General features: G+C 34.2%; 1 protein-coding gene across 1 annotated transcript in view; it reads left to right on the top strand.

Annotated features, from left to right (window-relative positions):
- The window catches only part of LOC140845620 (serine/threonine-protein kinase TAO1-like), an 88,592-nt gene that overhangs the window by 37,948 nt on the left and 34,662 nt on the right, over nt 1-15,982 (top strand). The window contains 7 exon segments of the mRNA XM_073220244.1: nt 1,219-1,290; nt 3,911-4,012; nt 5,267-5,312; nt 5,874-5,970; nt 7,463-7,576; nt 10,011-10,102; nt 14,928-15,021. Of these exon segments, the coding sequence (XP_073076345.1) occupies nt 1,219-1,290; nt 3,911-4,012; nt 5,267-5,312; nt 5,874-5,970; nt 7,463-7,576; nt 10,011-10,102; nt 14,928-15,021 (617 nt within the window).

The following is a 15,982-nucleotide window of genomic DNA, read 5'->3' as shown; positions in this document are numbered from 1 at the left end:
CTTCCTATTAAGATTGCTTTTTTTTCTCAGCAACAAGTTTGTTTAGATGTTTAATATTTTGGTAGTGTTACAGATTTAGTTTTTTCATTTTAATGGGTACCTTAAATACAGTGAATTCTTCCACAGATGTCTAGAGATGATTAACCCTTCTTACTGAACTCATTTGAAATGTTTTGCAGCTGTCCTCTTGTTGCCTTCTTTATATATCTTTTTTTTTTTTAAACACATAATGAGAATTTGGCTCTTACGTTCTAAAGAGTTGACTTTCATGTTTCTGTTATGCTTTTATCTTTTTATCAAAATTCCACAGCAGTGGTAAATAGCAATGGTGATAGCATTTTAGCTGTCTTGTCTTAATTCTAGTTAATAGTTGTTTACAATAGACATGATTTATCATGTTGAGGAATTACCTTTCCCATGTGGGTTTTCTAAGAGTTTGGTCTTCCCTGCATTAAATACATTTAGAATTGGGCTCTTTCTGCATTTTCAGCATTTATATGTATAAGTATGTATTTTTCCCCTTTGATTTGTAAAAAAATATGGCAAATTATGAAATGTTTTCTGTATCAAAATTTTGCATTTCTGTGGTAATAAATTTTATCCGAATGAAATATTCTTTTAATGCCCTGTAATATTTGGTTTTAAATTTTTATTTAGAGTTCCCTTGTCTACATTTGTAAGTCAGATTGGTACCTAACTTTCTATTTTGTGCTGCTTGTGAGGGTTTAGTTGTTGGGTTAGACTGCCTCCGTACAATTAATGGGATAGCTTTCCTTTTCCTCCCCTTTTATCCTGGGAAGTTCCCCTGGTGAAACTGCTCCACTCACAACTATTTTAAAGATGATTAGTATTCTTTTCAATCTTCCACCACTGTTTTACTCAGATTTTCTTCTCTAGATCAATTCTAGTAGTTCTTTCCTAGAGAATTGTCCATTTCATTGAAATTTTGACATTTACAGGCCTAGCATAGACTTGTACTAGTCATTTTTTTTGTTTATAGTTCTGTTCAAATTTCTATATTTTTCCTCTCAACTAGCTCATTCAAAGATAAACATGCATTATTTTTATTTCTAAAGTACCAGTTCCTTGATAATTTGATACGCTTTTTGCTATCCATTTACTTATGTTTTTAATGTTCTTTAAAAGCAGTTTTGGTATCTTTTTGGACATGGTAGTTTATAAATGTTAATTTTTACAGTGGTCTTCTGTCTTTTTTAGGCACGAGATGTGCACACCAATGACACGGTGGCTATCAAGAGAATACCTTATAGTGGAAAGAAGGCTGTGGAGGTAGGTGAAATATATATGTTTGTATTGGCATGTTAAAGAAAGCCATACCGTTTTTAATTGGGGATAGGTGGCAGTTTTTTCAAAAAATGTTGAAAAATATACAAATACTAAGGTTTATCTCAGTGAATTTTCTTCCACAGACTCAATATGCCCATTTAACCTGTACCTAGAGCCATAAATAACATTTGTGACATCCCAGAGACCTCCCAACTGCGTCCCTTACTTTTAATTTTTTTAGATATGTGCTGCTGACACGAGTTTAATTTTCTAAATTGTTATTTAGCAGATTATTCTATAATAGAGGGATTATCATGTCTGAGAAAGTAAACTAGAATAAGGTACATTTGTGACAGTAAGTATACTGGATATAAATTTTTAATGGTTGAGAAATTATTTAACGGCTCTTGCAAATAATCATCGGCAGCAATATATCTAGTCTGAAAAATAAGGCAATGGGTAATAATCCGAAAAATAAAATTACTGATACTGTATTGCATGTACGTTAGTTCATCAGTATTCTGATTAGTTCTTCCTTAATTGCATAAGTTTATAAAGTTACTTTTAAGTCTGTTCTCTTTGTCTTCCTTTGTTTAAAAAATTTATTTATTTTTAATTGTGGTAAAGTACACAAAACAAATTTACCATCTTAACCGCTTTAAGTGTAAGTTCAGTGGTGTTAAGGACAGTCACATTGCTGTGCAACCGTCGCCACCATTCACCTCCAGAATTCTTTCATTTTGCAAAAGTGATATTCTACACCCATCAAACAATAACCTCATTCCCTCCTCCCTGCAGCCCTTGGAAATCACCTGTCCTCTTTCTGTTTCTATCAATTTGACTACTTTAGGTATCTCATGTAATTGAAATTAGGCACTATTTGTCCTTTTGTGACTGGCTTGTTTCACTTAATATAGTGTCCTGAAAGTTCATCTATGTTGTAGTGTGTCAGAATTACCTTTCTTTTTAAAAGCTGAATAATATTCCTGTGTGTGTGTGTGTGTGTGTGTGTATAAAAACACCACATTTTGTCCATCTGCCATCTGTAAATGGACACTTAGTTGCTTCTACCCCTTGGTTATTGTGAATAATGCTGCTATGCACATAGGTATACAAGTATTTCTTTGAGTCCCTGCTTTTAAACTTTAGGGTATATGCCCAGAGGTAGAATTGCTACATCAGTCTTTAATTTTTAAAGGTTTTGGCTTTCTACATTTCTGTAATCTCTGTTTGTGGTAAATATTGTTTTTTGTGATAATCATACTTATGGGTATGATAACACTGTTGTGATTGATCACTGTTTCATTACGTCGATAGCTAAAAAAGCTCTTAATAAAATTTCTAAAACCCCTAAGAAAATCTCCATTTTTTTATAAGTTTCATTTTATTTGCCATTCTACAGTATAACTTTAAAACCAGCTTTCATAGCAGACTTGTGTTGGAGTCTGTTTAATTAGTCATACCTAGGTGAACAAAAAGTTTCACCTAGGGCATCATCTTCTCTCATCTAATAGTATATCCTTCCTGGAAGTTTTTTTTACATTGAAGAATACAGGTTTTAGCTTGGTTTTGTTTTGAGAGTTTGCCTCCCAGAGGCAATTTTGAAATGTAAAGCCCATAAAACACTTTCTGAAGTTAGCATCTTACAGCTTACACATTTTACACTGTGAATATCTTGCTCTATTTTCTTGAGGGCTTATGAAATAACATAGGAGATATAGGATCTAAAATTCTAGTGCAAAACATTTTTTAAAGTGTTGTATTCCAGTTCCCCTACCTTTAGAAATATACAAGTCAGCGATAAAGCTTGGAAAAACTGAAACAAGAACAAAAAACAGATTCCAAGTTCCCATCCCACATCTCCTAAGCCTCTAGAGTCTCTGGGTATGGACCCAAGTACCTGTATTTTCAGAGTTCCCTGACTGCTTCTGACAAGTAACTATATTTAGGATATGGCCTAAGTTTCTGAAGTTGTCAGAGTAGCTTTTATTGCTGAAGGTTTATCTGTTATTTACTAGTAGGCGTCAATGGGAAGGCTCTTTGTGAAATCCTGTAGGAAAATGTTTCCATGCTGCTTGGTTTTTCTGTGAACTTCCCTCTGTTATAACCTAAGTGTTCACTAGCATTTTAGAATATGTGCATTTAGGAATTTAGGTAATTACTTTATTTGAGTTTAAACAACTGAAAAAACTTAACGTTTGGTAGACAAAAGAAGCCAAAAACACAACAGCTGAACTTTAAGGTATGTAAATTATACAACAATAAAGCTGCATAAAAGAAGGGGGAGGTTGAACTTTTGAAGAAAAACCACTAAATATAGCATATAGTTTTCAGCAGGCTTGGTGTGTGGTTGTAAAATTTGTATAAGACTCATTGATAATAAATTTTATGAAAAGAAAAATATGTACTACGTGGAATGAATTTTATGTTATTGAGTTGTAAACTATATGAATGTAATTTCTTTAAAATATTTTAGTTTGACACTTAAATATTACAAATGAAGCAAAGTTGTATGTACTTGTTAACTTTTTAATCTAATAATTACTTTTGTACTTATATAGTTTTCTAAGGAAAGGCAACTGTTTCTAATTCTTTCCTTTATTCTTTTTTTTTCTTCCCACAGAGATGGCAGGGTATTATTAAGGAAGTCAGGTGCCTAAGAACATTAAAACATCCCAACATTGTGGAATACAAAGGCTGCTATTTACGTGAGAACAGAGCATGGGTAGGTATCTGCTCTCCCCTTGCTGTAATTTTAGAAGTTTAGTTTATGATTAATTCAAAAATGTCTCAAAATAGTTGTAAAGCCATGCACAAACACCTTGAAATGTTAGTTCATACTGAGAAAAGAGCAGCTTTTCCTGAAACTCTTCGGCAGTAAGAGATAATAGACCTTTTGCCAGTTGACTACAGAGATTCAGCTGACCATTACATGCACGGGAAAATGTTCTGATGTATGTTAGCGGTATCATTCTTCAAATGCTTTATCAAACATTTGTTGAGAACAATCCTATCAAAGGATGAAAATCATATATTTTTGACATAAATGTATTGTAAGCTATTTAACCACAAGGATCTTGGTTGGAATATTGGTGGTGAATCCTGGTGAAATCCAAACTGATTGTGATTCTTTGGCTGAATAATAGTAAAGGTAGAAAATTGGGACATTTTATTGTAGAAAATGGAAATTAATTTTGCCCCATTGTTGAAACTAAGATAAGGTAGTAATCTTACAACAGTATAGGCATAGTAATTATGTCTTCTCAGAGAAAGGCTAAATTTTCTTTAAACAGGAATGACCTTTTATTTTTAATAAGCTACAGCTGATTATCATTTTAGTATACAGAACTTAGATTTATTTAGATTTGTAATGTTTGGTTTAATTTGATGGTAATGGTACTCCTAAATTTGAGGCTGTGGTTAAAGAAAAAACAGTGGCAGAGAGGGTAGGCTGCCTCTCTGTCTTTCAAGTTTCTCCATCTGTAAAACAGGATGATAATAGGGTCTACTTCCAAAGGTGGTTATGAGGATTAAATTAGTTAATATATATAAAATACCTGGTACATACGAGGTGCTCTGTGTTTGCTTTATAGGAAAGATTTAAACTGTAACCTAAACTCCGTGTATATAGTACCAGAGGACGATTTTCTGCTTCCTAACAATACCACTATTGCTACTATAGGTTAATATGAATGGAATATGTATATTCCTTTATAGCTTTAGTTAGTAATTATATGAAACACACATCTTCTACAAGCAGTTATATGTCGGCATTATAAAAGATTAATGTAGCATTGGTTTAACTTCATGTATGGATTTAACAAGTTCCAAAATATATACTTATATTTAAAGGTAATTGATAACTAGAGTTGGTTTCACTTCAAACTATCTTCTTAATCTCCTTGGTGAATTGATCTCATATCGAATCTTGTTATTTTACTAGTGTCTTTTAATGTTTTTATCATTTTTTCCCCTGTAGCTTGTAATGGAATATTGTTTAGGATCTGCTTCAGATTTGCTGAAAGGTAAGTTTCCTTTATTTATTAAGAAAAAGAAAAGTATTAGTATGATAAAATGAGAATTCATTCACTAAGATATTTTTTTAATAATGTTAAAACTTTCCAGGAAGAGTAAAAACCTTTGTGTTTTCTAGAATCTCAGCGTATGCACTGTCCTCATTAAATACTGCATTTTAGCATAACAGATGAGTTTTCTTTCATTGTGATTTAACAGGCATTTTTCTGCATTCTTTATCATTAAACTTGATTTGTTCCTTCTGTTCAGAATGAAGATATGTAGGAATATAAAAAAGGAAAGCTTCTCTTTCATTGTTTTTATAATCATGAAATAATTGTCAAATGTTAACTTAGAGGAAAATTGGCTGTGAACTCTTAATAACTAGGCACAACTGTGCACTTAAGTTCAATTGCTTTGTTTTATTATCTTGGAAAGCAAAAAATTCCTTCTTGCTAAATGTTAGTTTTTTAAAATTTGCCCATATATTAGATATGTGTATATATATTTTAAAATAGAAATGTAGAAATGTTCTATAGAATAATTATTTTCAAATAAAATCTTATTTTAAGTTTACAAAAAGCCATTACAAGAAATGGAAATAGCTGCAATTATACACGGTGCTCTTCAGGGATTAGCCTACTTACATTCCCGTGCCATGATCCATAGGTAAGTACTTTAAAAATTACCATATATTAATAAGCAAATTTATCAGACCTAGAATTTATTAATCCTGAAAGCTTTGTTGGTTTTAGCTAAATAAAAGCATTCTGGAGTTTTACAAACTCATATTTTTTTAGGTTATCCAGGTCTTAAAATGAATATACTAATTTATTTGACCTCTTGGTTGAGAATAATTTTTATCTTTTTCTACACATGCTGCTGGGCTTTCCGAAGTATGTGCACTTTAAATTTAATTATAGAAAAGTTTAATTTGTGAAGTGGAAAAGACGATAGGGATTATGTATTCTTGTTTCATTTTACAGATGAAGAAACTGATGCCCCAATTTGTGACTCACTTCTCAAAGCTTATGAAGCAAGATAGATTAGACTAGAACTAACCTAGATCTTTTGTCCTCCTGGTGACTTATAATGCCGGATTTGTTCCATTGATTCCATGACAGAGACAAGTAAAAGCTACTTAACATTCTATGCTTTTGAGATAATCCTTGATAATGGATAGTAATTTAAAGATTAAACCATCATAAACTACATTTTTAGCACTGGTACTGGTTTTGCCTGTTTTTAGAAGGAAGCTAGCATTTTTAAAATTATGTGAACCAGACAATACATAGTAAACTTATATAGTAGAGTCATTGCAAATTAATGGGTGATCAGTTTTTTAGATGAGGATAGTAAGGTCCAAGAGAAAAATCCACATGCATAGTAAATAAGAGAATGAAAGAGTTGGAAGCAGAACCTAAGGTCTTCTCAACTTCAAAGAACCTTCCATTTTTTAAAAAAACAAATGGAAGAATATAGATTGACAATATTACATCCATTATAATTCTGTATAGTATGTATGAATTGACAAGTGCTTAGAAATTTCTTTTTGAATGTTATGGTGCCCATTGGGCATACAATCCCATTATAATTTTCTTAGTTCACATGTACGTTGGTGATTTAGAAAAGAACTTAAAAGTAAATTTGGGATCATTGATATTGCCTTACCCACGTGTTTCAGTTTTCATTTCATATTTAGGTAGGAGAACTATGCTAAAATTTGGAATGATATGAGTAATTAAAAAAAACAAATTTGGGGCATCAGGTTCTTTTTTTTCCATTTTATTGTTAAGGGTATACTCAGAAATCTTAGTCATATAAGAATGTTCAGCTACATTTTTTAAACCATTACTTGTACCAATAAACAGGCACTCAAATATCGAGTATGTGCCATTAATTACCTTATTTTTTTCTTCTGTTTCTACTGCTATTTTATCTTCTCTTTTAGAAACTTGTTACTATATACTTATAGGAATTCTGTACATCTCATTTCTTAGTTTGGATTTTAATTCTCATTATCCCAACTGAGAGATTATCCAAGGCCTTAATTATTCTGATTTCTCCTTCCCTATTTTATAAATTTTTATATGATCTTTATCATTTTCAGTATAATCTTACAAAGGAAAGAAAAATAATTTTCTGTGTTCCTTAAACGCAGAGACATCAAAGCAGGAAATATCCTTCTGACACCAGGAGGCCAGGCGAAACTTGCTGACTTTGGATTTGCTTCCATGGCCTCTTCTGCCAAGTCTTTTGTGGGAACGCCGCATTGGTAAGCATAGTCCCATCTGGTATTGATCCTCATAATTGGAATAGGCAGTGTGTGGTTGTACTTTTATCAGGTGCTTTATGGTTCTCTTGGAAGTACAGTGCTGCTTTAGATATTACTCTAAGCACTGTAGTTTCAGATACAGATTTGGAGTGCTGCCCTTGTATCTCCTGTTGTATCATTTGTCCCCCCCCCCCCCCACGGTTCTTTCCTGTTATCATCTACATCATGTATTGGGGGTAGGAGTGAAAAAATTTAGATGGATAGAAATGCTAAGTGGAAATTTTCTTTAGATTTATACTTACTGTGTGTCAGTATCTTCTGAATAAGAGTACCTGAAGACTGGTAGCTGATTAGGAACTTTTTGTTTTCATTTTTTATTGTGGGGAATTTCAAGTATACAGGGAAATAGACAAAAATATAAAGAAGGCTCACACAGCGGTCAGCTCAGCCTAACAGCACTACCCCAGGGCCTGGCTGCCCTGTGTACTTGATTTTCTTGCCCTCCCTCCCACCTCCAGTTATTTGAAATGACTTCTAGACATCATCTAATTTTATTCATAAATAATTCCATATTAATGTCAGCAAGTCTGAAGGGAATAATTTTCCACATCTTCAACTTCCATAGATGTCCTCTCTCTGTATATGTTGAGAAGTGTCTTAGGTCTACTGCATCTTCTTTTCCACCTAGGTTTCAAATCTCCCAACTCCCAGTTTGTTAAAGAAAGGCTTCTCACCCATCCTGAATAGTAGAGTGATGCATTGTTCTGAGAATTAAAAGCCTCAAACCATCACCAGAGGGACAATTTGAGAACATATAACATCTAGAATATATAGCATCAGAAATATTGAAGAGTTAGGACACCGAGTTTTGGCAAAGGACCTTCTGCCTTCACAGTCATCTCTCCTCAGTTCCTTTTGCTCCTTGCTCTTTCTTTTCCCCAATTATCTTTCCTCCCATCTTCTTTTCTAGTGAATCACAAATGATTTCATTTATAACGGGGACAGTTGTCGTGAGGACACACTAACATGTTATTTACAATGAGAAATGAAGTTTGGCATTTCCTGACAGAAAATAATTCTGATTTGAATGGTTGATATGACCGTGCAGACTGGGTTTGCTAATTAGGTTATCATACAGCAGTGTTTTTAATGAATTGAATGAGTGAGGTCCTCAGCTCCAAGTTGTAAATATCTGTAAAGCACATATACAAAATAATGTATATACATATGTGTGCATTATATCCTTTGCAACTATTAAGTTTATAACATTTAGATACCAACTCAAAAATGTACAAGCGGATACATTTTTTTAATAAATTCATTGGAAGTAAGAAAATAAGTTTGAAGACTACTGTTCTGTATGACCAAAAATTTCTTATGTAGAACCCTAGTTTAGATAGAATCCTCTTCCCCTGTATAAAAAAAGGGTTCTTTGGACAAATAATGCTTCTTAATGGTCCCCCTCTTTACAAATCAGTGATCAATATTAGATACTAGAAAGGAGCTAGAAAGTTGTGCATTAAAAACAAAACTTTTTTAACTTTGTTGAACGTAGTGACTCCCCAAGCTTACTTCAACATCTTAACACATTAGAAGCCCTCTATTATTGGCAATTGAAAGTTACATGTGTATTAATTTGTATATGGTGTATTAGGAACACAGCACTATGTACATATTTACATATTTTTACACACAGGAACATACATACGCCTGGTGACAATCTTATTAAACAGTCAGAAACTGTTCTTCGTGTTTGTCTGTGCTTAGCAAGTACAAAGGAAGGATAAGGTGAAGCACCAGTGAGAACATTAGAGTCTAGCTGAAGATGTGAATTAGCGTTTCATTTTATAACCAAGACGCCTCCAAAGTTAATAATTGTATGATATATTTAGTTGTGAGTGGCTGTCCTAGCCACTTTCATCACAGAACACTACTCCTATTTGCAAAAAAGACTGACAAACTGCTTATTCATTGTTGCTTATTGTGGCAGATATTTTCTCAGCTAAATGTAGTGAGTTTGTTTACTTCAAGAAAACAAGTGCCAGTGATAAAATGCCCTCGTTTGAGCAAAATTTAGACTTTTGTAATAAGATGCTGAAACCAAAATGTTTGAGAACTGCTGGCATAAAGGATATGCACTATTACAATCTGCAACCTTGAATTGATGCAGAATGCAGCCCTGCTCTGGGGAGTTTTTCCTCCAGGATGCTGGTACGTGATCATGACAAATGGTGAGAATAAGTCTAACACTGTGTATGCAATGGTAAATATTTACTTCACAACCTGTAATGCATTTATTTCCCATTATAAGAATTCTTATGTCCAGATATATCATCTGGAATTCACACAGGTATTCTCCATGTGGATGGTCATTACGTTTTTAAAGAATAGTATACTTTTCTTTTTTAACTTTAAGTAACATTTTACGTTTTAGGGTGGCCCCAGAAATAATTTTAGGCAGGAATGAAGAACAATATGATAACAAAGTCGATGTATGGTCTCTTGGAATAACATGCATTGAACTAGGTAAGCATTGCTCTTTATTACTGTGTAGTAAGTTTTGATCAATGTTTTATCTCAATTTCTGTACCAAATTACAGATTTTAATTTTTATGTCAGTGTTTAAGGGGAGCAATATATCGACCAAGGTTGTCACTTTGGTTATTTGGCAATTTGTATGTGTATATATATATATATATATATATATATATATGTGTGTGTGTGTGTGTGTGTGTGTGTGTGTGTGTGTGTGTATATATATATGTATGTATGTATATATGTTAATTTAGGTATATTACATTTGCTGTATTAAATTAGGTCTAAAATAGTTTATACTGTGGTATTAATTTTGAGGTATCTGTGTCTAACATTTAATGAGTATTTGTTAAACACCTAGAATATGTCTGTGGTTATAAATTTACTATCTATGAAGGGTCTCTAAAGCATTCATGAATTACTTACCACTACTTAGGTTACTTAATACTTTGTGTTAGGTATGAGGATTAGATTATCAGGCTGCATACCTTATTGTACAGTTTGATTTTTTTTTTTGGTATCACTAATCTACAATTACATGAAGAACATTATGTTTACTAGGCTCCCCCCTTCACCAAGTCCCCCCCACATACCCCTTCACAGTCACTGTCCATCACCGTAGTAAGATGCTGTAAAATCACTACTTGTCTGCTCTGTGTTGCACAGCCCTCCCCTTGCCCACCCCACACTCTACATGATAATCGTAACACCCTCTTTCTTTTTCCCTGCCCTTATCCTTCCCTTCCCACCCATCCTCCCCAGTCCCTTTCCCTTTGGTAACTATTAGTTCATTCTTGGGGTCTGTGATTCTGCTGCTGTTTTGCTCCTTCAGTTTTCCTTTGTTTTTATACTCCACATATGAGTGAAATCATTTGGTACTTGTCTTTCTCTGCCTGGCTGATTTCACTGAGCATAATATCCTCTAGCTCCATCCATGTTGTTGCAAATGGTAGGATCTGTTTTTTCCTTATGGCTGAGTATAGGTACCACATCTTCTTTATCCATTCCTCTACTGATGGACATTTAGGTTGCTTCCATATCTTGGCTATTGTAGATAGTGCAGTGATAAACATAGGGGTGCACTGTCTTTTTCAAACTGGAGTGCTGCATTCTTAGGCCATAAATATACAATGGTGAAAGGACAGACTCTTCAACAACTGATGTTGGCAAAACTGGACGGCTACATGCAAGAGAAAGAAGCCAGATTACTGTCCATAACTCTCTACACACAAAAGTAAACTCAAAGTAGATCAAAGATCTAGATATAAGACATGAAACCATAAAACTCTTAGAAGAAAACATGGGCAAAAATCTCTCAAACATAAGTGTGAGCAGTTTTTTCCTGTACACAACTACTCAGGAAATGGAAACAAAATAATAAATGAACAAGTGGGAGTATATACCAAACCAAAATGCTTCTGTACAGCAAAGGATACCATCAACAGAACAAAAATGTAACCTACAGTATGGGAGAGTATACTTGTAAATGATTTGTCCTATTAAGGGTTAACATCCAAAATATATAAAGGACTCATACTACGAAACATGAAAAAAAAAGAAAACAAAAAAAAACCCAACTAAAAAATGGGCAGAAGACCAGAACAGACATTTTTCCAAAGTAGAAATACAGATGGCCAACAGGCACATGAAAAGATGCCCCCCATCACTAATCATCAGGGAAATGCAACTTAAAACGACAATAGTATATTACCTCAGACCAGTTAGAATGGCCTCTGTCCAAGAGAAAAGAAAAAACAAGTGTTGGCAAGGATGTGGAGAAAGGGGAACCCTTCTACCCTCTTGGTGGGAATGTAAATTGGAGCCGCCACTGTGGAAAGAAGTGCGTAGGTTACTAAAAAAACTAAAAATAGAAATGCCATTTGATCCAGTAATTCCACTTCTAGGAATTTACCTGAAGAAAACAAAACCCCTGATTCCAAAAGATAGATGCACCCCTCTGTTTATTGTTGCATTACAGTAGCCAAGTTATGGAAACAGCCTAACTGTCCATCAGCAGATAAGTGGATAAAGAAGAGGTGGTACATATACACAATGGAATATTATTCAGCCATAAGAAGAAAAGATATCCTGCCATTTGCAACAACATGGATCAACCTAGAGGGTATTATGCTAAGTGAAATAAGCCAGGCAGAGACAAAATACCATATGATTTCACTTATTTGTGGAATCTAAACACAAAAGGAACACAATAGCAGTAGACTTATAGACACTGAGTAGTGACTGGTGGTTACTGTGGGGGAGGGATTGGGGTGAGTAGTTGAGGGTGAGGGCAATAAAAGGGCACAAAATTTTCAGTCATAAGCTGGTCACCGGGATAGTAGAATGGAAAATGTAAGCACTGCTTCTATAACATTTTCCTATGTTGACAGTAACTGCAGTAGTGGGGGTGAGGATTTAATATGGGTGACTGTAGAACCACTGCGTTGTATACTTGAAACCAATATAAGATTGAATATCAATGATACTTCAATTAAAAAAGTATTTGAAATGGAAAATATCCTTTGAATCCACTGAAGGCTACGGCAGTCTAGATTTAGTAAATCTCTATGGTTTTAAGTTCAGTGTTCTTTGACTAAATAGAGATGTTCAGCTTTATAGTAAATGACAGATCAAAAATCATACTCTGGTTTGATATATTGATGGTACACCACTTAGAATTTTTGAATACTTTAATAAATCACAGTAGAAACACAAGTTATTTTATTCATTAAGAATTTCTTCAGTAATCCCTTCCCCTTCCTGGATCAAACTACTCATTCTTAAAGCTGTTGTGAGGACAGTATAAAGTAGGTGTCCATGTCACCTGCTGAGCCATGGTAGCCCGGCGTGGCGTGTCAGAGTCCTGTGAGGAAAGGAGGGATTTCCCACAGACAGAATGCCTTGTATGTGGAAGCAGAACCTGTGCAGGGAGGGCGGCAGTCAATTTTGGAGATTCAGAGTCCTGGTGGGGTAACCAAAGCATTCAGACCTGGAAGTAGCCCAGCATGGGGTGTCAGAGGCCAAGGAGCACATCCACATTTGGGGGTAGGTCACCTGACACAGTGGCAGTGCCTGATTGAAAGGAAGGGGGCTTCCCTCCTGAGAGCTGATGAGGAGGGCCTCACTGCAGAAAGTGATCCAGTTTGGATGGGGTGTCAGAAACTGAGTGGATGAAGTGGACATTCACACTGCAGACAGGCTTGGAATGGGGTTTGAAAACTTGATGGGGAGAAGGGGAAAGGGTGGTGGCCAAGATAGGAGACTGGCTATGTACAGGGGCGATTCATCAAATATATTAAGGATAATGAGAGTGAGGTTTCTTACTGTCAGAGAAGGGTGCTACAAATAATGGAAAGAGAAGGCTCGAATAAATAGTACTACAGCATTGGATTTGAGATATTGTAATGAACTCAGTTATTTTCAATAAACAACTAAAGATATTTAATGTGCAAGTATGAATACAAATATATGAGGGACGTGTGTGTTCCCTTCCTTTATCCACTGACAGGATCTGAGAGAAGTGACATGGGCAGTAGCAGTGAGCACACTGCCTGCCACAGCTCCTTGGCACGTGTCTACAGTAGGGAAAGCATAAGATGATCCTGGAACATCTTAGTGTGCCAGAGAGCAAGGAACTGAGCAGGGAATGATTGAGCCGTGCCAGAAAGGCAGAAGTCGGCTTAAAAAGATTCTCAACTGCTCAAAAATGAAACAATTTCAACATCAAAATAAATGATAGTAGCAGGTTATAAATTATTAAATGAAGAATATAAATCTATACAATAAGAGAATAAAATGATCTTTATGCAAAACAGAATATTTATATAGACTCAAGTACCTTTTCACAAATCCTTAATAATTACAAAGAAAAAAAGTGAAACTTCACCATGAAACCTTGTGGAATGGCCTTAAGTGATCAAAGTGAACACTGTCAATGACAAGATGATCTGAAACCATGGACCTGTTCTATAGGATCATCATGGAATACACTGAGAAAAGCGTGACACTTGCTTCTGTGATATTCCTGCCAGAGATGTGGAAGCTAAATTTAATAACAGTACAAAGCCAAACTGAGGGATATTCGAGTCAAAATTGTATACTTGTGAATTGTGAAGGTCATGACTTCAACTGTCACCTTAAGACTAGAAAAAGAGGGGCAAATTCAATCCACAGTAAACAGAACAAAGAGACCCAGAGAAGATCAAAACAGACATCAATTAAATAGAAAATGAAAACAATAGAGAAAATCAATGAGATCACAAATTAGTTCTTTGGGAAAATTAATTAAATTAATAAACCTCTGGCTAGATCAAACAGAAAGAAGACACAAACAACCAATACCAGGAATGACAGGGGACATGACTCCAGATTTTACACATATTGGAAGGATTATAGGGATATTTTATGAACAATTTTATGTAAGTTTAAAACTGAGAAAAAAATGGACAATTTCCTTTAAAGATGCAGATGATTGAACGTCATTTTTGCTACAAAGGACATTATTGGGACATTTGATTGAAACTACAATGGAGCTTGAGGATTAGATAATAGTCATGTATTCATATTAATGGTCTGATTTAATGACTGTATTAGATTCTCTTAGAATGTTCTTATTTATTGGAAAGATACACTAGGGATGTTGTGCATCAGGGCTGCAATTTCCTCTCTATTGACTCACTTAACTAAGTTCTCTGAACTCTACTTGCAACTTTTTTCCGAAGTTGGGGTATATGAAAAAAAAAAAAAAAACTAACAGTGCTTCCATGCTCCTATATAACAGGCACATATTTAACAGGACGTTTTCTTTCTTTTATAGCGGAAAGGGAGCCTCCTTTATTTGCTATGAATACAAGGCGTGCCTTATATCACATTAGAAGAAATAACCCCCCTACACTACAGTCTAATGAATGGTGAGTATGGCTGAGAGATATATTGTTCAACATGGTAAAATTTAAATACTTTTCATAATGTTATAAAAATGATTTCATTTCAATGAGGTGAAGTGTATATAACCTGAAGAAATATTAAAATACCTTTATTTTATCCTTACATCATGTTTAGCCTTTATTATCTCTACTTTTCATAGCATATATGTAACTCAGTTCAGAAATAAAAGATAGATGATGCTACATGGGAGCAAACATATGGCTTTTGTATAAAAAGTAATATATTTTTTTTACCTTAGCGACACATACAACCCTGATTATATAATAAATAGCACGATTTAAACATTCATGTTTTAAAACTGCAATATATAGATTGCCACAACCTGTACAGATATCTAACTGGGGAATGGTTTATAATTGATATGGTATAAAACATAGGTAAAAATGATTTGATAACTTACCAGAATTACCAGATAATTCATAATTTTTGGATGATTCTAATTGTTATTATTTATTATTCAGAATGTGCTTTGATGTTGCATCTCCTAGTGCTTCTTTGATAATACTGTTATTCATGTAAAGAAGTTTATTGAGAACAGATGGACAATGTTAGGAAAGAAGGATTTTTATCAGTGATAGAAAATTTTAATGGGAGAGTCTTCAGGTGTATCTAGCATTTGAAAAATTCTAGGGGACTACCTACCGTACTTAACAAATACTTTAAAATTCACAAGTAAGATGCATAAATTAGCAATAATTTTTTATCATTACATTATTAAGGCAAGTTCACAGGTCTTTGCTGCTTCTGTAGAGATGTTTTGAAGAAATCTTGGCACAGAGTTTATTATGGTACATCTGAATAATAAATACACTAAACACAGGCTGTCTTTACACTGGTTGATACTTTGGGGATTCAAAAAAGAATTCTTGTATAAAAGAATTAAATCTTATTTGAATATTGATGACAAACGTTGATGGAATATTT

This window comes from Manis javanica, chromosome 2 (assembly GCF_040802235.1).
Source record: "Manis javanica isolate MJ-LG chromosome 2, MJ_LKY, whole genome shotgun sequence".
NCBI lineage: Eukaryota > Metazoa > Chordata > Mammalia > Pholidota > Manidae > Manis > Manis javanica.
The sequence above is the reverse complement of the archived record's forward strand: the minus strand, read 5'-3'. Positions and strand labels throughout refer to the sequence as shown.